The 24,310-nt window shown below is 42.9% G+C and overlaps 1 protein-coding gene across 2 annotated transcripts in view; it reads left to right on the top strand.

Annotated features, from left to right (window-relative positions):
* Window positions 1-24,310, top strand: part of atp8a1 (ATPase phospholipid transporting 8A1) — a 175,379-nt gene that overhangs the window by 31,161 nt on the left and 119,908 nt on the right. For both annotated transcript variants that reach the window (XM_080745990.1, XM_080745989.1), the window contains exons 3-4: window positions 9,730-9,829; window positions 22,192-22,290. In XM_080745990.1, coding sequence (XP_080602116.1) covers window positions 9,730-9,829; window positions 22,192-22,290 — 199 coding nt within the window. The remainder of the gene's footprint in view (window positions 1-9,729; window positions 9,830-22,191; window positions 22,291-24,310) is intronic.

The following is a 24,310-nucleotide window of genomic DNA, read 5'->3' as shown; positions in this document are numbered from 1 at the left end:
TCCTATTCCTCCCGCCCAACACTCCTTGCTGACAAGTCCCGCAAGTCTGTCCCGCAAGTCTGTGTACGTGCATATACAATTTGGGATTGAAAAAAATTATAATAATCCCCCCCTCCCAAATAAAATAACCTTTAATTAACCGGTTATGCTGACGGCTAACCGGCTGTTAAATTAACCGTTAGTGACATCCCTAGTATAGATGCTCGACAAAGCCGGATGCACAATGGTTGATTCAAACCAACAACCCATGGACACATCAATAATACGTTTAATGTATCCCTTTGGAATATGCAGCAGAGACATGGGACACACTGCTAACAACATCACTGTTGCACGATAACATATTATAGAAGAAAATGTCTCATGGGAAATATAAAACTAGTAAGATGCCTCAGGGCGACATGTCACGCCAATTATCACTAAAGATAACAAAAACAAAATGTAAGAATCCCAAGCACCTTCTCAGAATCTTACTTGCACATATACATAGACAATTGGAATAGATAAAGTGTTTTGTGTTCCTCCTTCTGCTGACACTGCTGCTAAAAAGACATTGTACCTGTCTCAAGAAGTGACATATGAGTAAGTGACAAATAAATCCGTCTTGATTCACCAAGACGGAGCACATGGTGGTTTGAGAACTGTATGCACACAGGCTTGTATGGCTTGATAGACATGCAACATGCAGCTGGTGACCGCAAAGACTGCACCTGATCTCAAAAGCCACAAAAATAGGTTGCATACCAGACGGTCACACAAGGGGGACCCCAAAAATCGCCCACCCAACAAGCTCACCTTCACTGTGCAATATTGCCAGTTCAGGTGGCACTACGTATATGCTACAATCACTAGAAAGCAGCATTATAGTTTGGATTTTTGAATGCGACATTATTCCCTAGAGTAGGTTGGTATTTGTGAAGTTTGATGCTATTTTTGAACCTGGCAACGGCAGCCCCTCGCCCATGGGCGAGGGGTGTTTTCCACATTGACCCGCTGCATTACTGGCCTTTCCCCTTCAACCCTGCATAAGCCCCCGGAGACACAAACAAACCAGCTGAATTGAGTCATACTTAAGCTGTGGAGCCGCCACACAAATGTCAACCTATTTCGGCAGTGGCCTCCCCCACAACGAGGCAGGTTGGCCTGGAGGTACTGTGGAGAAGGGCTGACTAATAACGTGGCTTCCTGCCTTATACCTCTGAGCCCACAGGACGGTGTGTTCCTGCCATCCTATGGTGACTGAAGCATGGCAGGCCGCCATGACAATGGGTCCTAGTCCATACCATTGTACCGGGCTGCCTTCCAGGAGGCACTGCACTATATATAGGCAACCCCATGCGTTGACCCCTTTAACTCATACACAGGAAGTTACGTTACTACTAGTATGTTGACATATTTCCCACAGCTGGGACGATGGTATTTGGCCATTTGAGGTTTGTGCAGTAGAGCAGAGGTTCCCATTAACAAATATTTATATCAACGATCTAAATAGGTTAGGCTTTTGGCCAACATCATTCAATATGTTTTTGTTCCGGAAAACCAACACCTGAGAGCACTTTAGTTGTATGATTTATTTTAAAATGTAACCTACTGTAACTGTGATGCTTTGCCAGCATCTACTTCTGATGAATGAGGTTGACATTGAAAATGTTGTTGTCCCTCATGAAAACCTGTGGTCTCCACATGGGGCCCACTTTGGACACCACATGAAAATGTCATATTTCCAATTGATTTTGACAGGCTATAAATAACAACCTTTATTTTGTTCTTCTTTAGAAATATATTCTTTTACATTAGGATGTAGGTCTAATGATCATTAAACGCAAGCAATAACCCACTTTACTCCCAGTCAAAGTTATCAGTTTGAATGAATGTAGAATTACAGTATATGCAGGATGTAGATTGCATATATACAGTATATATGAGTGCACTCTCTCACACTTATGCCAGTGTGCCAGTGATCACCCACCTCTGTGCCAATGTTGGCACCCATGCCTAAGGTTGCCTACCCCTGGGATAGAGGTAGACTGAGAGCAGAAGGGAAAGGGATAGAAACAGATTAAACTAGAACGGTGAGATTCTGGGAAATTGCAAGTGTGGACACAAGTCGCGAGGAATCCACTGGGAAATGAATTCTGTCTTACCATTCATATATTGTTATTTCAAGTGAAGAATGACTAAAAGCCTCACTTTTCTGTTGTACAAAGGTTAACAAAAGAATCTCTGACCTACCGTAGAACAATAGTGTGTTGCCTTTAGCAACCACACTAATAAAACAAATAAAGATATATAAATTAGTTCCAAGATTTTTTTCAAATGACGGACCCCGACCCCGTGAAATTGGTTCTGAGTTCCGACTTCTTTTTTGAGCGGTGCAAACCTGTTTTAGTAAGGAAATATATTATCTCCATGTATGGAGATCCGTGCTCATACACATAAAGTAACTGACGTCACGGACAGAACAGCCCATACAAGGAGATATGCACGTGTGTTGTGTTTGCACCACTCAGTTTTTGGTTCAATGTGTAGGCTCTCAGAGTTTAAATAAGGATTTATTGTGTAGATTGATCACCTCCTAGAGATATACTGTATATAAAAATAAACTCAATCAAATGCACGGTCTGTTGTCTACACAAACTGTGACCCAAAAGAGAAATCAGATGTTTGCCCGGGACCCAAACTATTGAAAACGGATTGTAGATCAGGCTATTTTGCTACTTCTTAAACATTTGTTTTCTAATTTATGGAATTTCTTAGATCTTTCTTTTATTGTTTTCTCCGCCAGGCCGAAAAAGGCATGGCTGAGTTTATGTCACATTCCCAGTTTTCCACTATGTCATGGAACAAATGCCACCCTTTTCACATTGGCCTGTTATAGCGCCACCAGCAGGTCGACTTTTGCAAAACTCATTTTTGTAACAAAATGCCTAATTCATGCATGCAGATGTGATTGACATGAAAGGACCAAGAAGACCTGGCCCCTTTTTGGCCTATTATAGCGCCACCAGGAGGCCACAATAACCTACCTGACCTGGCGGACACCTATGCTTGGATTGCACAATCGATTGAATATCAATCGATTGAATCAATTGATTGGAAGATCACTGCTTCTAGTTTATTCATGAAATGACTTGAAAATGTTTTTTTTTAGGAAATGTTTTTTTTTATGTTTTATTAATTAATAATTAATAACAAAATGTAGAAAATCTAAAATTAGGGGACCCATAAAAATTTGTCCGCGACCCACAAATGGGTCCCGACCCAGTGTTTGGTAAACAGTGGCCTAATGCATACCGAACTGGGGTCCTTGAAATGAAAACGATAGTGAATCACTGCTCCAATACCTTTTATTAGACTTGTTTGTTTTGGTCGTGTAGCAGCTGGCTTTGTAGCTGCAGCTGATGCATGCACTAGGAAGCCCTCACTGTTTGAGCTTTTTCTTTTGAGGTGGTTATAAAGGTTCATTGCATCTGATGTGTGATGGCAACTCAATGAACCTTAACTTCACACGTAAGAGTGATTATCCACATGCGAGATGCAAAGTGCACCTCATCTAAATAGTTTCCTGTTTTCAAATTGTTGTGGTGGTCATTGTGCCCCCCCCTCCAATCTAAAGGGTCTTTCCCACTGGGCAAGATGAAGATAAAAAATATCTTTCTCAATTGAATTGGATGGGAGTGGATGGTAGCGTCCAGTGTGGACACTACCACCCACTTCAGTTGAGAAGTGGAATATTTTTTCTTTATCTTTATCTTGCCCGCTGGGAATGACCCCTAACACCTAGGCCTACTGTAAGTAGTTGAAGGCAAAGCAAATATTTCGAAATATTTTTCTCAAGGCTTCTAGGCTACAGTTAGTCTCACGTGGCCAGACTGCTGCCTCCCACAATTTTCAAATGTTTGCGGTCATACAGTCTAGAGCACGGAAGCTCTGATCATGAGCAAGCGATAACGTGGATGTGAAGCCTCCTCCTCACTTCCATCTTGTCTTACAGTCACGCAAATTCATCCTAATATACATAATAATCATCTGGAATAAAATACAGTAGCTTGTTGTTTAGCAGAAATGGACATTTAAAAATACAATTTTCGTGAACGGAAATGATGAACTGATGCCAGTGTTCGGATTTCGGGAGTTGTAGTTCCAGACTCTATATAACATTCGGAGATTGTGGAATAGTTGTCTGGCTATGTGAGACTAGGCTACAGCAGAGCCTTCTATTAGAGAGTTCTGCCAATGCAGGGTCAGAAACTGTGTATTCAAAATATCACTATTTAAGACTCCAATGCATTCCGTAAAGCTCTGCTTCAGCGCTTTGTCACTATTCGCCTATAGATGTGTACAGTATGTAGATTGTTGAAGATCTGGCCTGATGAAGTGAACGTAGATGACGCGGCTTCCTTGAATAGCTCTGGGCTACAGTAGTAACTTAAGATATCACACTTTCACTTCCTCTTTCAAGCTAAGTAAACTAGGAACCCGCAAGTGTTACTGCGGATCTAGATCAGCATTGGTGTAGTGTTTCAAGTGTTTGTACTGTACTGTGGTCCATTGGACCGACGGCTCATTATTCTGAAGTCTCAATAGTTTGAAAAATACTGGGGTTAGGGAGGGTTGGATCTTCTAAAAAACGATTGGATTAATAGCATGGCACCCCTGTGGGTCAACCACTGCACTTGGAACTGTATAGCTGCTTGAAAGAATGGGCTCACATTTGACGATTTTGTGATGAGAGAGAAGGGAGGGGGGCTGAAAACCCTGTCTGTCATGAAATATAATTACTGTAAATATCTTGTGTCATAAAATAGCATTAAACTAAAACTGCTACTTGTTTCAATTCTGTCATTGCGTGCACTGAAGATGGTTGCCTGAGTGGAATGTTCCAGTGTAAAACATGTAAAACCCTTTCATTAAAACCTCCCATCCTTCATTTTTAATAGTGCATGCCTGGGCGTCCAACTACGTACTATGCCAATATCAATTGCAACCCACTGTACACACCCAAAAAAGACTGAGCTTGGACATCGAATAAGGCGTGCTGAGTTTCACTCTTCTCAAATGCTCCACACTCATTGTCACACCAGTCAACAGCCATTACGGGCAGCATTATAGTAAGGCACTCACAAAATACTATGGGCTGCAGTGACCTTGTTTCTCTCTTGTGTCTGAGGGATGCTGTTGATTCAGCTGTGCTGGTAGTCCGAGCACATCTGACCATAATGTAAATGTGGATGACAGTGAAACGTGCATAACTTGTCCCATGGCAAACACGAGTCGCGGAGCGAGCTACAGTATTGTCTTTTGCGTGTCCTTCAAATGCTGACGTTGCATTTCCATATGTGGTAGACAAGGGAGAATTGATACACCGCAATCATCACACACACACACACACACACACACACACACACACACACACACACAGCAAAATACTGGGTGTTAATTTAACTAACAGTTTACTACTTAAACCCTATATACTTTGTTGGCCAGCATGACCAAGGGATCTACAGTAATTACTCCCCCCCCCCCCCCCCCCCCCCCCACGCTACATACACGCTCTTCTCCAAAAATAGCCGATCTACCATACTAGGGACGCTAGGGTTACATTTGTCCACCCTCAGACATGTTCATGACCGGTTTAGCTGGTTTCTTATCTTTAGGAAAGTTCCTTTATGTCATTGTGTGTGCACACAATATAGGAGTTTGCTAACAGCGAAGTAAATATTTTATGATGTCATCTTTCACACCAGGTCATGTAATGTTGGCCCTCTCATGGTAGTCCATAAAATCTCCCAATCAAAATGTAAAGATTGACATCAAAACTATCGATCTATGGAGGTGGAGAAACATAAAAAAATGTCATGACTCATACCAGGAGCAGCCTTGAGCTTTCCAAATAAATTACTTTGTCAAAGAAGGTAGCCTACTGAATAGTGGAGCACTATCTAGCATTGCCTCTCTTAACCTCATTCACAATAATTCTGTGTTTTGACGGTCATTCCTTTGTGTCTTTCACATACTCATCACCATACTTGGTGAATGGCTGCTCAAAGCTTTTGTTTTTACCACATGTGCCACATACTGTATCTATCAGGGCTGCACATCCACTTGGTATTTTTGTCAGCCAATCATGATGTTCACAAGCCTGTTACTGCTTCACTAATCTTTCTACTTGTTTGTGCTTCTGATCACATCCTGGTTCGTCCCTCCAGCTGAGTGAGGACTAGGACTGAGCAGGTGATCAGAAACATTATACAGGGTTCCCACGGTCATGAAATTCCTGGAAATATTTTGAAATTAGAAAAATATTTTCCAGTACTGGAAAAGTTTTGGAATTGATCAAGGGTCCTGGAAGTTCCTGGAAAAAATAGCTATGCATTGTCTTTGGTTATTGATTTTGTTAATACTGAAATGACAAATTAGACATGGGCCAAATTGTCAAATATTAGAGGCAGGAATTGTGAAAATAGCCGATCTACATGCTCACAACGCCTCGCAACGCGATGTAGATCTGCTATTTTCACAATAGAACCGTGTTATGCAAAATTCCTCAACTCTTAGTGCTCGTCAGGGTGCTGGGTCCCCAGTTAAAACATGATTATTTTGGGGGTCAAGGCCTGAACAGGTTGAGAACCACTGGCATACACTACCTGTCTTTCAATGTGTGGGAACCCTGATTATAGAAACTGGATGCTGCAATTTGTCAGATTGCAAAAGGCCACTTTTTCCCTGTGGGATAAGTGTATGTAACTGGCCTCGTTCTAAACATGGTATGCAGTTTTTTTTGTGTGTGTGGAATTCATGGCTTCAATATTAAACTTGCACTGGGAGAGACATTGAAATCGTATTAAATTCCCCCCTTACAATAACATTTTAAGCATAGCTAGGAAAAAAAATGAGTAATGAAATAATGATTCATAAGTGATACTGCAGCCTCAATACCTAACGATGGTTCTGCCGAATGCTGTGCAGCCCTTGCGTGCATGGACACGAAGGGCAAAACGAAGAGAATATTCACTATGACGTGAGGTCATGTACTGTATTCTGGCTGTGGCGTTGCGGATAGGCGGAATTAAAAGCTTTCATTCCGACCGCTCCTCCATGGCTGTAACCTGAGCAGGGCTGAAAGCTGAACAGAGGGAGGAAGTGCTCTTTTCGTGTCATCTCAGTCCTCAGGCAACCGGGCAGGAACTGAAAGGCGATGAGGACCCATAATCAACCATTAAAAGGAGCATGAAAGCTTCTCTGTGTGCCCGGCCCCCGCGTACGGTAGATTGAGAAAGCGCTACGATAGAAGAATAACGTAAGATTAAGACATGACATGCTTTTTCTGAGCTACCCCATGAGGTACAGAGGGGAGGGTGGAGCGAGGGAGGAAGATGAGGCGATAAGGAGAGAGGCACGGGATGATCTGGAAGATGAGTTGAGATGCAGTTGCAAGGGGAAAAGGCATCAGGGTACGGATACAACTTAGCTAGATCTCTTATCAGTGCTCCATCCTTGGTGACAATCCTTAGTCCTTTACAGTGCAAAAGGTAGCATATGACACCAAATCCTGAGTTAATGGTTTGTGATTTAAAAACTCTGAATGGAGGGGGATAGGATTAACTACACTGGGAAAGGAGTCCTTAAAGACGCACTTTCTGATGTTTCCAAGGGTGTCCATATTGGCATATTCATGAGGGTTTGTTCCTGTCGATGTGACATATTGGCATAATTAATAGATCCTGGAATTGTTGGCAAATGCGGGCAAAGACCGAGCCAAGTTCAAGGTACTATAATACTCCTTTTTATAGATTTTTCTTGGATGAGAAAAACACTTGACAGGGCATTACTGAGTGACCAAACATTTATATTTCTGACCAAGTTTAGATCTGATTTTGTTGAACCATATTGTAAATAATGCCTTCAGTTCCATGTCATTTCACTGAATTAAAAATCACATAAAAACTACAGGTTACATAATTATGAAGTCCTCAGTCCGTCTGAGGTAGAACAAGTTGCAGTGACCTATTTCAATAATATTTATTTAATCTGAGAACCTTTTCATGGCAAAAGGACTGTGCTAGTTTCTGTATTTGAAAGAAATCCCATTCCTTAAATGGATTTGAATTAAAATATCAGTTGACTCAGTGAAGATGGATAGATGACAGTATGTGTTCTGTGTGTACACACAGTCTGTGTGTCTAATTCTTTGTGAATTTACATTTGGACATACTTCACATTTGCCCTGCATTTACCCATCCAAATATTAGGAGCAGCCTGTGTGCATGGGCAAGCCTAGCAATGCCAGTGGCATGGCATAGATCATGCCATATATCTGCTCCCAAAGTGGCTGTTTGGCTGGCCCTTCAACACTGCTATAAATCAGATTGTTGCACACACACACACACACACACACACACACACACACACACACGCACACGCACACAGGTTCCTGGCATCCATAGCTCATTTCTGCCAGCGGCAGTCTCCATCCGCCTTGCCAGCTCTGATGTGGCTCCTAATTATTCTTTATGGTCATTTAGACTGCTGGCCCCACTGTTCATCAATGGCAGAATACACACGCACACACATGCACACACTCACCGTTTGGTAATAAAGCAATTTCAATGCATTAATATTAGTTCCCTAACCAGCTTCAACCATAGCCCTCACCACTACTACATTATCTAATCTCATACTTACCTCATCTTCTGTTTGAAAGACTTTGCTTTCTCTTCCTCTATTGAAGAACAGAAACTATACAAGTACAAGAACAAACATCCAGGCTTCTCATCTCAAAATCCTTCCTCAGGGAAGGAAACGGGCTCTCAGAAGGGGAGGGCCGCTGACATTGATCAAAGTGTATTTGGATGGCTTTGGTAAACATACTACATACAGAGGATTACCATGGCCTAAATAAGGAGCTACGTAGTAGATACTGTAGATACACATGGGTCTCCAGCGTATTTGCAGGAATTAGCTCAATAGTACTTTTGAAAGTTATATGTTATTTTAAGAGACTTATTAAATGATTTCGTAGTCTGTTGTCTGGGAAAACGTCTCACGTTGTAGAAGAAGGCTTGCTAACTTCATGGTTGGCCGACAAAACATACAGAGTGGATGTGCAGATCAGTTTCACTAGCTGTTGAATATTTCATTTGTATGGGAAAGGACAAAGGGAGAGTGTGTACCTTATTTGAAATATTAATGATGTTCGAAAGGTTTTAGGCTCTCCTAAAACATGGCAAGGCAGCCTTATTTGTTTCGCAAATCTAATACACAGCCAAAGTACTTTGCAGAATAATACAAACGGTACAGGAAAACAGTGCAGACCTAAAAGATTTTGCTAAACATATTATGCTCTCTTTCTCTCTCTCTCTCTAATAAACTTGACCTTTCTCTCTGTACTTAGTCTGCTCTTTTTCCCCGTCTACACCAAAGCTCTTTGCTAAAAATAGCCGATCTACAAGCTCACAACGCCTTGCGCTGCGAGGCGTTGTGAGCTTGTAGATCTGCTATTTTTGGCTAAAGTCCCCAGAATATGGACACTAGGTTTCAAGTGGTTAATATAAAAAGGAGAAGAAAAAAAAACTATCACTCAAAGATTTGGAGGACCCCCTGTAGTAACTCTGAGGACCCCCTAGGGGTCCCGGACCCCCTGTTGAAGACCCATGATTTAACACATTTCTTGTTTTCTCTTTCTCCTCCCCCCATCACCTCGTTGACTGACCTGCTTGTGGCCTCCAGCACTGCAAAGTACAACTTCCTCACCTTCCTTCCCCGGTTCCTCTACTCACAGTTCAGAAGGGCAGCTAACTCCTTCTTTCTTTTCATTGCACTCCTGCAGGTAAGAATCAATGTGTCTGTCTGTCTATCTGTTGTTGTTGTTGTTGTTGTTGTTGTGTGTGAATATGAAATCGCACACCGCAATGGGGGAATGGATATAAAGAATGCTAATTGATAATTCCTTATGTGATTTATACTCGTATCACCAGTGAATCAAAGGTTGCGTTTTGACTTGCTTTGTAAGTCCTTTGTGAAGATGTTAGAACTTGGCACCATATGGTAAACTGATATAATTATCGTTGTAATTAAAATGAAATTGTATTTTGCTGCTGTTAGTCTGGCCTTGTCATCAAATTCTAAAACGTAGTCAACAAACTGCGCTGCTTGCATTATATGAAAATACTAAAATAGAATACACTTAAAGTAAATCAAACCTCTCTGATACACTTTGATTAAATACATTGGCACAGCATAATGTTATAATTATACACTGAAGCAATTGTTATTTCCATGCTCGTGAATTGCAATGTAACAGCAGCTCTTGATTATAATGATTACATTTGAACGATTCATTTACTTTATCCGTAGACCAGGCTTTTATTTTAGAAGGGTCACGGAATTTGCCTGCTTTCACGCAGCATACTGTATGGGTATGTGGTGTGTTTTTCTCAAGTAGGCTTGTCAAACAAGGTTGTTTCTGTGTTTTCTTTTGTGAAAATACAGATTTATACCTGTAATTCATCTTTTTTTGCCCGTGATAGATTTCTTTGAAATGCTGAGCCTCCAGTATGATAATTTAATATTTCCCATCTGGCAACACTGGGAGGGGTTAATGAGGAGAAAAACCTATACAGTAGGGTAACGTTGGATTGGAGGCACAGTCTTGTCACAGTCAGAAGAGATGAGGGGTTAAACAAGTTAAAGAAAACATATAACAGAATTCAAATACCTGTATGGATTTCATTTTGCCCCTCGAAACAAACAGTACAGCATATGAAAACCCTGTTACAAGATCATTTGCACCTACAATAATTTGTTGAAGAAAAAACTAAACATAATCTCCACCTTCCGGCCTGTCTGAGATAACAGCCTAGGCATGTATATTATAGACATCCAGAGCAGGGACACACACAGTAGGGCAGTCAGGTCAAGAGAGAAATGTTTTAATCCTGTATTTTTGGAGCTGTGTGGAGCACAAGCTCCCTATACGTGGCCGTGTGTGTGGGTCTGTCTGTCTGTCAGTCTGTCTCCGTCCGTGTCTGTATGTAGCCTAAACTTCGGCGCGTAACTAGTGCCGCACCATTTACGCCACTCGCGCAATATATACATCAAAATGTGCGGCTCGGCCGGGAATGGTGTTCTATTACCTTTCGTTCCGATCCGCCTTACCATGCCGACGTAATCGGCAAAAAACGACGCTTAATTGTCCCCATTGACTTATAATGGGACAATGCAAGAAATCACTTTCAAGTATTTTTCTCTCGTAAACCATAGGAGCTACAGTTTCAAACCTCGGAGAGGAGATTCATAATGATTTTAAGAATGAATCGAAAAATAATTACATCACTCGGCCTCATGGTGGCGCTATAACGGCCCACTTTACGTTTTGCCCCGTAACTCTTGAACCGTAGATCGGAAAATTAAAATTCTTTTTTCCCTGGATTCCTTGGGTCAAGACGCATCTCCCCATATAGGCCACGCCCATTTGCGCCAGGATAGATTTTCCGCCATCTTGAATTTTCTCCAAAACACACTTTTTGCTCCTTTTCCTACATATTTTCTTCAAATGTCACAAAAATCGGTACACATGATCCTGGGTGACCAGAGAGGTGCTGTTGAGTCTAGCCTGCCCTGAGCATCAACTGCAATACACACACACACACACACACACACACACACACACACACACACACACACACACACACACACACACACACACACACACACAGCTCCACTTCGAACAGAGGTTCGATTTTATTAAGTGAATCTACAGTTGTCTGCTAAAGCCCAGTCTCTTCATCTCTTGTAAAAGTACCATCTCACTGAGCCATCTGTTCATGTTTGTGAGTGGGTGAAATGGCCTTTTTTATTGTTTGTCACGGCTTTCCAAAGACAAACACATTTTTCAAAGGTCACATGTCTGGAATTTAATAACACCCTCACGCCCACACGGAGCTATATTATGTGCTTGGGATGAATAATACATACCATGCATGTCCTTTTCCAGAGGAAACTCATTACTCAGTACCACACATCATAGGTCTTGAAAATGCATGAGCTGCTATTGAGAACTATACTTATGGACCATATTTTAACGTGCAAATCAGAAACAACAAGACACAATGTGACAAAAAGTATTTGAATATTTAATTACATTATAATAAATACCCTTTTTTGCCGTTTTTAAATATGATTTGACACAGATTCAAATTGTTATGCCCCTGATTCACCAGGAGCCTACATGGCTTGGTCCCAGGCTTAAAATAATTGATATATCTACACTGCACTCTACAAGTGTTGGAGCGGCTGGCACTGCTAGAAAAAGCACACAATGACATAAAATGAAATGAAAACAGCTCATCTTAAAACACTGGGACCTTATCCAACAGCCATGTTAGACAATGGGAAAGTCGTCCTCCTGGTGGCGCTATAGCTTGCCAATCTGAAAACTGTGGAGCAGAAGTTCTGCAGTGGCTTCAAGGGAGTTTGTGTTCATAGTTGACGTCGATTGGGATGACGGACGGACGGACGGACGGACGGACGGACGGACGGACGGACGGACGGACGGACAGGGCGCAAAACATAGTCTCAGCCACGCCTTTGGCCTGGTGGTGACGGCTAACATACTTACTGATTCTGATGATTTTACAGAGATGACTTAATTCAACATAAACATATAACTCTGAGCCAGGCAGTTCTGCACTTAGATTACTGCTTATGGCATTCAGAACTAGTCCTTGCCCATGGCTTGTTGTGTACTGAGGTAAAAGTATCAGCTCGTAGGATGGCAGGATTTAAGATGTATCAGTGATGTCAGTCATCTCCAAATCTGGGCACTGTTTCACCCATAAATGTTTATGCACCGTTTAGTATTAGTGATGTCAGTCATCTCCAAATGTGGGCTGACTCAGCATGCGGCTGGTACCATGCAACACTGTTTAGTATCAGTGATGTCAGCATGCAGACAGACGGACAGACAGACATTCGGTAAATTAATAGTTAGATATTATTCATGGAAGTTTTAAGATGCTGTATTGCATTTGTAGTAGGAGAAAGCTCTTCTTGATGGGTGAGTTGTATTGCATTTGTAGCAGGAGAAAGCTCTTCTTGATGGGTGAGTTGGGGTGTGTAGTAAATGAGCTCATGTCCCCTAAAATCCAGTATTGCCTTCTTTAAAGACGTGGTGAAATGTGTCTTCGGGAGACACAATTGGGCTGCTATGTACTTTATCCAACTCAAGATGACGGCCAGACGGTGCATTACTCGTTTTAAACTCAAGCGTAGTAACATAATGACACGCTTTACACTGCCCCTCTTTTTCTCCCTCGGGCTGCGTGAGATGCACGGCATTGCAGGCTTCTCATATCCCAAGGGGATGGGACCTTCTGATTGGTTCTGAAACATACAAGCTACCGTTTCAGAATGAAACTTCAAAATGGAATCACAGAAAAATCCATTTCACCAGGAATTTAAACACTTACTTTAATGCGGGCACCTCCTTGCTGTACTATTGTACAAAACTGCTGACAGTGACATGTTTACATAGTATTGTACATAACACAGACAGATAGTTTTGTACTTCCAATTTGTATAGCCCGACTAGCAAGCATGATGCTGAACTCTCAGAGAATCATTTGATATGTTTAGGATATTTTCTTCATAAATCAGTTGTGACTAGTTGCTAAAAAGATTCAACAATGTACAGTGTCACAAAGATCAAAAACATTATTCAAATGTGTAGAGATGCACACCTTGTATTTCAGATGCTCTAAGCCATTTCAATCACGTAGTGACACTGGGGACACCACCATGAGAGAACAATCAGTAAAATCTTGGACTGAGCTACTAAAAAAGTAAACATGCTTCTCCGCCTTGAGGGAACATTTCTCTGAGTTTTACATATCGTCATCGTCAGGCAGAAACCTTGTATCTCCCAAGTTTCAAATGCGTATGTATTTTCGAAATTAAAGCCCTACTTTACCATACAAGAGTGTTGCACAAAAGTAGTGAAAATAGCAGATCTACAAGCACACAACGCCTTGCAATGCAAGGCTTTGTGTGCTTGTAGATCAGCTATTTTCACTATTTTAAATCATTTCTAAAATGATAAATACAAAACGAACGGTCTTGGGCATACAAGGTTTCCACCCGACAACGGCGATATATTGGCTACCTTTTAAAAAAAATGTTTAAGAACACTTAATCGTCACCCACGGTTCACAACTTCATGACCTTCAGTAGAGGAGCCAAAAATGAGCATGTACCCCAGGTGTTCCCAGCTCCAGGGAGTGCAGGCTGCTCAGACTCTGTCTTCACCTAGATTTTGTGCTGACTGAATAACGAGAGCTGTGAGGACGGGCGGGGCGGGGCCGGCTCCAACGACCTTGGAGCTGTGTCTTTGAAGAGCAGCTGGTGTGAATCTTCATTACCTGCCCTGTCGATGTGGCAACCTTGAATAAAACGTCTTTCCTAACGAGGAGGAAGAGAGCTCTCTTTTCACGAGAGTTTTCTTCAAGCAATGCACAAGTTCTTTATTTATTTCCTGAAAAGTAACGCATTGGGGGCGCCCGCTGGCCTACCGGTCCAGGCCCATACCACTTAGGCATTGCCACATAGCCATGGATGCCTGGCGGCATCGCCGGTTCGATTCCCGATCCGGACGACTTTTGCCACGTGTCACTCCCCATCTCTCCCCCCATTTCCTGTCAGTCTACTGTCCTATCCAATAAAGGCATAAAAGCCCCAAAACAATTCTTTAAAAAAAGAAAAGTAATGCATTGGACATAGGCTACAAGGTTTCCACCCAGCAGGGATGATGGGCTCTTCTTCCTGCGTTTTTTCCCTGCATGTCCTCACGCTTTAACATCTATAACCTCCATCTCGCCATCATGAGTGGATGACATTCTGTGTACTTAGAGGATGACACCCTGCTGCTGAAGACAGACAGTGATGGAGAGATGGATGTGCTTTATGTCACCTACTCGGTCCATAGCCATGTCAGCCTAATGGTTAATGGCCCCACTCATACTATAGCCTGCACCTGTGACCCCCTCCTGACAAACGTCCTCCTGAAAACTCAAGGAGAGCCCTGTGACATCAAGGGTGACACCTGACGTGAAGCCTGTGTGTGTGTGTGTGTGTGTGTGTGTGTGTGTTTGTGTTTGTGTGTGTGTGCATGCCATACAGTACACTGGTTTATGCACAGTAAAGGTGCACACCGGGGGCGAATTTGCGAATAATTCACTTTTTTTTAAAACCTTATAAAGTCAATGCAAGCTTCCGCACCAACCGCAAATTTCGAAAAAGCGTCTGTTATTTATTCGCTCTTGTTTCGAATTTAGCAAATATTCGCAGGCGAACTCCTCTCTCTCTCTCTGTATCAAAGCAAGCTCACTCTATCCTATTTAAAGAGAGAGAGAGAACATGGTCGAGGGACCATCCCTTAACATTGAGCCCGAGGGGAACAGTGTTTCTCCTTCTCCGTGTCGTCTCGTCTGTGTGGCTGCTCGCTAGTATTGCCATCAGTGGTGGAGTAATTTCTTACTGGTAAAAGTATGGTTTATGTATGTTTTATTATAGGCTAATTTATATCTGCAAAAAGACTAATGTTTTAAAATAAATAGTTGGGTATTAAATACAATAGGATCCGAAATGTAGTGGAGTAGATTCAGTAGAAGGAAAATCCTGGATATTGGACTCAAGTACAAATACCTACAAGTACAGTACTCTACTCAAGTAAATGTACTTTTAGTTACTTTACACCGCTGCTGCTGCGAGCTGCCTGTCTGCGGGGGAACGGTGAACCCATGGTGTCCTCACTGCAGTGATGTGATGTGATGGTTTGGGTGAGCCAGCCCCAAACAATGCGCACAACAGATCACTTTATTCAATTTGGCGAATTTTATACGCATATTCGGGTCCCAGTCTTTGATATGACGCGGCCAGGGATCGAACCCCGACCTCACAGTCTCAGGGTGGACACTCTAGGAGAGCAGACTCTACCTAAAAACAAATGGAGCTGTTGATTCAGAACACTTCTGCTCGACTCCTCGCTGAGACCAACAGCATTCTGTTTTGTTGTCTCCGCCAGGCCGAAAGGCATGGCCGGGACTATGTTTTGCACCCTGTATGTGTGTGTGTGTGTTTGTGTGTGTGTGTGTTCCTGACTGTCCGTCCTTTCGTCTGTGGACAGCTAATCTCTGGCACCGTTAGCACGATGGCAGCAAAACTGTACATGCAGTCTCTGGTAGAGCCCGACCGATATATCGGTCAATTCGATATATCGGTCGTTTTGGAGCAATCGGAAGGGTATCGAACATCGGTGAATTATTCCACCGATATCCGATATATTAATTGTATAATAAATAAATAGATAAAAGACACATATTAATTCATAAACGAGACAAAACACAGCAGAACCCCCAAATTAAAAGAGTATTATTATCCAACAAGCAATAGAAATTGATAACTGCGACCAAACTCAAAGTTTTGACAAAAATGCAATAATCTGACCATTTATCCGAGGGGCGAGCAGTCAATTAAATGATCTTAAATGAATAAAAAATCATTTTTACAAAACATCGGTATCGATATCGGTATCGGTGCTCTAGCACTCTCCAACATCGGATATCGGTATCGGTCGAAAAAATGGTATCGGTCGGGCTCTAGTCTCTGGGTGCCAGAGCAGAACCTCTGCCCCAAATCATTTACCACATCTGTACCGCCACCAGGAGGCCAATTTGTGCTAAACACATTTTTGGACAGGACAGTAAAAATCACTAAATCGGTACAAAGAATCTATTCTCTATAGTCATTAAACAAAACTGGTCTTTTAGATTTTCCATGATATTCCATCCTAATCTGATCTGTGGGGGAAAGTAGATACACTTGCAGGGGCACAGCATTGTATTAAACAGAGCTATGTCACATTGCAACATTATACACGTTGGCAAGATTATAAAGCTTTTTTCCCCATAACTTCCCTTAATTGGCTTGGCAGAAGGTTTGAACTGGAAACACATGACACCTTCACCTGTGTTTCCGGTTTATACATAGAGCCTATTGTCTTATGGTTGATACACCAAAGTCATACTCTTGGGGAAACCCGTCTGTGCTGGTTAGACCAGAAAAAAAATTAATTTTACTCTCACATCTGTAATATAAAGAAAATTCAGGTGGACTCTTCTAAACACATTCATACGTGCGTACACACACAAAAACATAATATTTAATTGTGACCGTCAGGTCGCAAGTTACTATGAAAAGCTTTTGCCCCTACTCTATCTCTGACTTTGCACACACACTCCTTGGATGGCAAATCACAACCTTCAGCCCTGATTTCTCACATGCCCCTCTTCTAGCGCCACCATCAGGCCGATCTTTGCAAAACACATTTTTGGACACTACTCCTACAGATTTTGGCCTAAAATCACACAATATCTATAGTCTATATAGTGCCGCGCGTTTACACCAACTGGATGCGGCGCGCTGCCGCGCGGGCCATCCATTTCCCCCGGTGGGGAGAACATTTTCAACGCGTGGCAATGCTGGAAAAATAGAACAGTGTTGTATCGGTGCGGCAGGCGAAGCGGCAGACACGCGTCTGACGCCACGTTTGTTCATCTATCTATAAATGCGACAAATCTCTGTCTGTTTGTTTGTTTGTTTGTTTGTTTGTAATCCGCGTATCTCGAGAACCGTTCATCCCACCGGCTTCAGATTCGGCACGCGCGTTCCCCGCCGCCGCGCGGAGTGCAGTGCCGGGCCTCGACCCGACCCGACTCGCGGTTTTCCGAAACCGGCGCGAAACGTTCGGAATCTCCTTATGCAGAGCTGATTGTTGACATCAGACTGTTCCGGAGGAAATCGGCGCAAGCGCTGACTCATTGTGACATCACTTCATAAAAGGCTCTGACATCACGTACGCCACATGAGTCAACAAAAAATCTCTGTGAATGTGTATGTATGTATGTATGTAATCCGCGTATCTCGAGAACCGTTCTTCCCACCGGCACGTGCGTCTGACATCAGAGTTTTCAGCAACCGGTACTGTGTGTGCAGAGATCTCCATATATGGGCATAAGGGGACAAAGGCAAACAGATGGTCAAAACGGGACCTATGACAACAGGTATATTGGGGTTTGCATTAAAGGGTGGGGCATTCATGGGGTCTGCTCCAAAAAAGAAAAAGAAAATAAAAGAAACAAAGACAAACATAAGACAAGCAACAAAGCGTGGGACTGGGAGGATGACTTGAATGATGCAGATTTAAGCAGGCTGCGTATTCTGCTTAAAGAAGAAACAAACAAAAAGCAACAGAGATCTCGTATATGGGCATAAAATGGACGCAGATAAACAGATATCTCCATATATGGCATATATGGGCATAAAATGTACGCAGAATCACAAAGATCTCCATATACGGGCATAAAGGGACACAGACAGACAGATACAGAGATCTCCATATATGGGCATAAAATGGACGCAAATAGACAGATATCTCCATATATGGGCATATATGGGCATAAAATGGACCCAGAACTATATCTGCAGTGATCTCCATATATGGACATAAAATGGACGCCGACAGATAGATACAGATATCTCCATATATGGGCATAAATGGACACAGGCAAACAGATGGTCAAAACGGGTCCTATGACAACAGGTATAATGGGGTTTGCATTAAAGGGCGGGGCATTCATTCCCTATTTACATCGTTCCCGAGTTGGCCAGGTCGCCGACTAGACGCTGGGCCGCCCGAAGGGCGGCCCAGCTTCTAGTTTAAAATAATGGGGCCATATGTTTTGAGGCGCCACGTCCATGCCGCCTCCGCGCCGCCTCTACGCCGCCTCTACGCCGCCTCTGCGTCCGGTGTGTGTTTCCCTTAAGATTGGCTTCCAAATTTTGCAGGAGTGCGATTTTGCAACCACGTTCCCACTTAGGCCGAGGAAGAAATGCCACTTAAAATGTTTCAAATCAGCCTCATGGTGGTGCTATAACAGGGTGATTTTGTGTTTTTGGAGCTGTGTGGAACACAAGCTCCCCTATACGTGGCCGTGTGTGTAGGTATGTGGGTATGTGGGTGGGTGGGTGGGTCTGTGGGTCTGTATGTAGCCTGTATGTAGTAACCCTGGGTGACCAGAGAGGTGCTGTTGAGTCTAGCCTGCCCTGAGCATCAACTGCAATACACACACACACACACACACACACACACACACACACACAGCTCCACTTCGAACAGAGGTTCGATTTTCACCTATAACTGCACTGATCTGTGTAAAACTCCCGCACTCTAGAGGTCAAGGAAAAACCTTTGCACTGTATTTTTCACATCTGCCTTTTATAGCACCACCAGGAGGCCGACTTATGTAAAACATTTTTTTTATATTCCTCCTTCAGATTTTATCTCACACAACCAAATTTCACGCAACTCTACACATGATCTCCATTGTCATGTGATCAAGACTAATCTGTTTGATTTTTGAGTGGTGCTCCTGGATGGAGCTAAGCTCCAACAACTGGCTTTGTCCAGTATGAAGCGTCCCTGACAAAGCGTCCCGAAGCGTGGCTTACATCTAGCCTACATCTTGGCATCTCAATTTTTATAAAGCATAACTGAGCATAGATATTTGAAGCATAGTTTGGTGTCAGGGCTGAGGGTTCTCTCTATTCATTTCCAAGCATGAACATTTAGTTAAAAATGACTTTATTTCTATTGATTATTCACGCCATAGATGGATAAATTGATCTTTTTTTTTTTGTATTTGTCGCATTTCAAAGACAACTAGAAGCAGTGCTCTTCCGAGCACAGGTCTGTTATAATAGGCCAATGTAAAAAGGGTGGCATGTGTTCTTCACCAATCTTAGACCTTTCATGGCAGTCGGACGCTGCATGGATGATATGAGGCATTGTGTTCCAAAAATGTGTTTTGCTAAAGTCTACCTGCTGGTGGCGCTATAACAGGCCAATGTGAAAAAGGTAGCATTTGTTCCTTGACCTAGTGGTAAATGGGAATATGTGTGGCAAATGTCACGCTAATCGCAAGCTGCGTTGATGATTTGAGGCATTTTGTTCAAAAACTGAGCAATCCTGCAAACTTTGGAAGCCAATATTAGCCAATTGGGATGGAATATGAAATATCAGACGGATCGGACTTGATCACATGACTATAGAGATACTGTGTACTGATTTGCATGATTTTTGGATAAAATCTCAAGGAATAATCGGAAAAATTGTGTTTTACATAAGTCGGCCTCCTGGTGGCGCTATAAAAGGCTGATGTGAAAAATGTAGGGAAGGGGTTTTTCCTTGTCCTCTAGGGAGTGCGCTTCCCTACTGATCGGTGGAGTTATAGGTAAAGCCACAAATCTGCCTGTTATAGCGCCACCTTGAGGCTGATTAAAAAAAATTAAGTGGCATTTCTTCCTCGGCCTAGTGGGAACGTGTGTGTGCGCGATTTCATGATAATTACACTTTGTGTTTGTGATTCGAGGCATTTTATTCAAAATGGCTCAATCCTACAAACTTTGGAGCGGGCGGCATAGCTCAGGGGTAGAGAAACTGGTATTAGAGCACGAAGGGTATAAATCCTGAAGGGTTCCCAGTTCGAATCCGGGCTCCCCCTGAGTTAATGTCGAAGGGTCCTTGGGCAAGACTCTGAACCCCTAATTGCCTCCGGTGAGTAGGTTGGTGCCTTGCATGGCTTCCTCCGCCACCGGTGTATGAATGTGTGTGTGAATGGGTGAATGTAATGCACAATCTATGTAAAGTGCTTTGGATTAAAAGCGCTATATAAATGCACCATTTACCATTTATTTACCATTTTGGAAGCCAATCTTAGCCAATCAGGATGGAATATGCAAAATCGGACAGATCCATGTCGATCACATGACTGTCGAGATACTGCCTACCGATTTGTAGGATTTTTGGACAAAATCTGTAAGAGTAGTGTACAGAAATGTGTTTTGAGAACATCTGCCTCATGGTGGCGCTAGAACAGGCCCATTTGAAAAATTTGTCCAGGGCATCCAGGGAGTGTGTGTGCTCATTTTGGCAGCGACCGGGCCAACGGCGACTGAGATTATGTGGTAACAAACTGCGAGGACGCACGGACGGACGCACGCACGCACGCATGGATGGAGACGAATACATACTCTCCCCCATGCCATCGGCTGGTGGAGACAATAATTTGATTACAATACATTTACCCTCATTGATTCCGGAATCGATGGGGGTAAATTTACTATAATAATTTCTTTCTCTTAGGAATGCGACAAATACAAAAAAAAACATTATTGAACCTAAGTCTCCATGGCGTGAGTAATCGAAAAAAAGTCATTTTGAGGGTGAACTACTCCTTATGTTATATGCCAAATAGAATTACAGGGAATGAATTAAGACCACCAAAGGGGATCTAAAAACAGAGCTTACAGGTGTATGCTGGGGAGGCGGTGGGATTGCAAAACATGAGCAGCAGCAGACAGTGAGCAAGCGAGCCGGACAGCAACAGCAGCACAGCCAGGAGAGAAGCCAGAATGAAGAGTTAGGCAGAGATTTAAATACCCGCCCTGATCAGGCGAAGAGAGCATGTGACTGATCACCTGATCAGGTTGGCACGCCGCCTTGAGTTGCCTGCCTGAACTAGCTACGCATATATCATGAACACAGCATCCGATTGCGGTGAAACTTAGCACGCACATTCTGTATCTACTGCACTTGGCCAACATTTTCCTGAACTGACAGTTAACCTTGAACTTGTTCATAACTTTTGTTGCTGTCTGAAGCACTTTTAGAGAGCGCTGCAAGGCATTGTGAGCTTGTAGATCAGCAATTTTTGGCAAAGAGGTTTGGTGTAGACTGTAGAGGGAAAAAAAGAGCACACTACGTATAGAGTAATAGGTCAAGTGTACTAAGTATTGACGGTTCAAGTGGTTAAATATCTGAAAACACAAATTGACATGAATCCAAAATACACTGACGATTGTGCTGTCAAACAATGAAACTATATGGAATCTATGAAAAGGTTCAAGAAACTGATGTTAGGTAGGATTGTGTGGAGGGCAGCGATTCAGGAGTCCCGAGTTGGTGTTGGCTAGACCGCACTCTTGCATCGCATGTGACAAACTGGCAGTCAACTGCAGTGCTAACTGTGATTTCTACTTGGACCTGATGTTCTTTACTGTTGTTTCCCCACCATGCAGCAAATCCCTGACGTGTCTCCCACCGGGCGATGGACCACCCTGGTACCTCTGCTCTTCATCCTGGTGGTGGCTGCAGTCAAGGAGTTCATAGAAGATCTGGTGAGAAACGTTCTCAATCCTGACTTAGGGACTTAAGGTTTCTTTTGAACTGTTATACTGGGATTTTAGAACAAAAACTTTCACATTCTCTTTTCTTTGTCTATGATATATGTTACGATTTTCTAAGTGCAGCAGCAAATATAAATTAATCCACAATGAAACATACTATATAAAATGCTTTCTCTTCCACAAATGTTTCTATTGCGCTTCGTAGGCCCTCAAACAAGTTGAATTGAGTTCTCCCTGTAGGGAGTGCACTGTAAAATCCTGACTGTGTGTGTGTGTGTGTGTGTGTGTGTGTGTGTGTGTGTGTGTGTGTGTGTGTGTGTGTGTGTGTGTGTGTGTGGGTGTGTGGGTGTGTGTGTGTGAAAATGCACCTGTAAAGGTTTTGCGGGCCCGTGAGAGTTAAATTAACACTCAGGATTGGAGTGTGAGCGTCTTTATTTTTATTGTTTTGTTGCATCCAGGTTTCACAGTCTGTCCTCTGAGTGTTTCCAACTGTGTCCCTGTGGAGCAGAGAGAAGACAGTGATGCTTAGCCAACCACAACAGGATATCCCCTGACACACACATAGACACAGATACATACACACACGCACGCGAACTGGCATACTGGACCTCAGACATACACAGGGAAACACATGCACACTGTACTGTGCACACACACACACCAAGGATACACACGTACATGCAAGCACACCTACAGAGACATGCACATAGAGATAGACACAGACAGGCACATCAAGAAAGACGTAGAACATGTACTGCAGACACTGAGACAAACATGCACAAACGCGCGCACAAACGTGTGTGTGCGCGCACACACACACACACACACACACACACACACACACACACACACACACACACACACACACACACACACACACACACACACACTCCAGAGGCCACAGCTGTATGCTATGAACTCTGACTACCGGTAACTCATTGAGTCAGTTAACATCACATGACAAAACGGAATACAGTAAGTTAGTTACAGCAATACATCTCTCCTTCGCCTGCTAAAGTTTGTCAGTACCAAGTCAGAGAATGTTGCATTATGCTGTATTGCAGTGACCCTGCAATGCGATCCTTCTACCCTGGTCTCGGTGGACAGTTACTCTATACCATTAGCTCGTATCTAGTGCTGAGGTGGCCAGCGCAGCACTTTTCTCCTGGCCTCTCGTGAAAAAACATGGGCAGGGAGCAATTGATGACTCCGTCCTTATTGAAGGTCACCTGTACAACATGTATCTATTTTCTACCGCTGCTCTGTCCCTCCCAGGTTGACATGCCAGGGCAGCATCGACCCCGTGAGCTTCATGAATGATGTATTCTGTAGATCGCCCCCGCATAGTATACTCTGTAGAAAGAGACGCCAGAAAATCGATTCCGAGCTGTTTTAATTTCTACGTTGTTTCGGTGTTATAATTCTTTTGAATCTAGTCTTAATGTAGGACAAATCTGATATGCCATGAAATCATGCTAACGCACTGATGTAATTGTTTTATGTCTAACACTAAATTACGGCAGAGCTTAACTGTGAAGATTCAAACTTAAACAGCAATCCCCTTTCTGGAGAAAACGAAAAGGCTATTCAGTTCAAATCAGTTAAATGAAAAGTTGACGTCAACATGGGTTGAGGAGACCAGAGGCAGCCCCTAATTTGAAACTTTGCAGACGGGTCACTCATCACTTCAATATATTTACTTCTTCAGACATAAGACACTGCACTGTTTCATGTTGAAGCAATCTAATTACAGTGGGGATGAATCAGTCATGTGATCTTACTGCTTTTACCACCGTCACTCTACGGCTTTCTATACAAGGCCTTTTAGTGGGTTAATCCAGGGAACACTGCAGCTGAAGACCTTCTCATCTTGCACTTTCTTTCTCTGGTTGAAGTCTACAGAGACCTGATACTGCAGTATCTACACATAACCTCAGCCTGCCTCTCTGCCTCCACCGTACTGTGATTACCTACATAATTTACATAATACTCCTATCCTTCATGAAATCAC

Source organism: Nannobrachium achirus (assembly GCF_963921795.1).
Source record: "Nannobrachium achirus genome assembly, chromosome: 17".
Lineage (NCBI taxonomy): Eukaryota > Metazoa > Chordata > Actinopteri > Myctophiformes > Myctophidae > Nannobrachium > Nannobrachium achirus.
The sequence above is the reverse complement of the archived record's forward strand: the minus strand, read 5'-3'. Positions and strand labels throughout refer to the sequence as shown.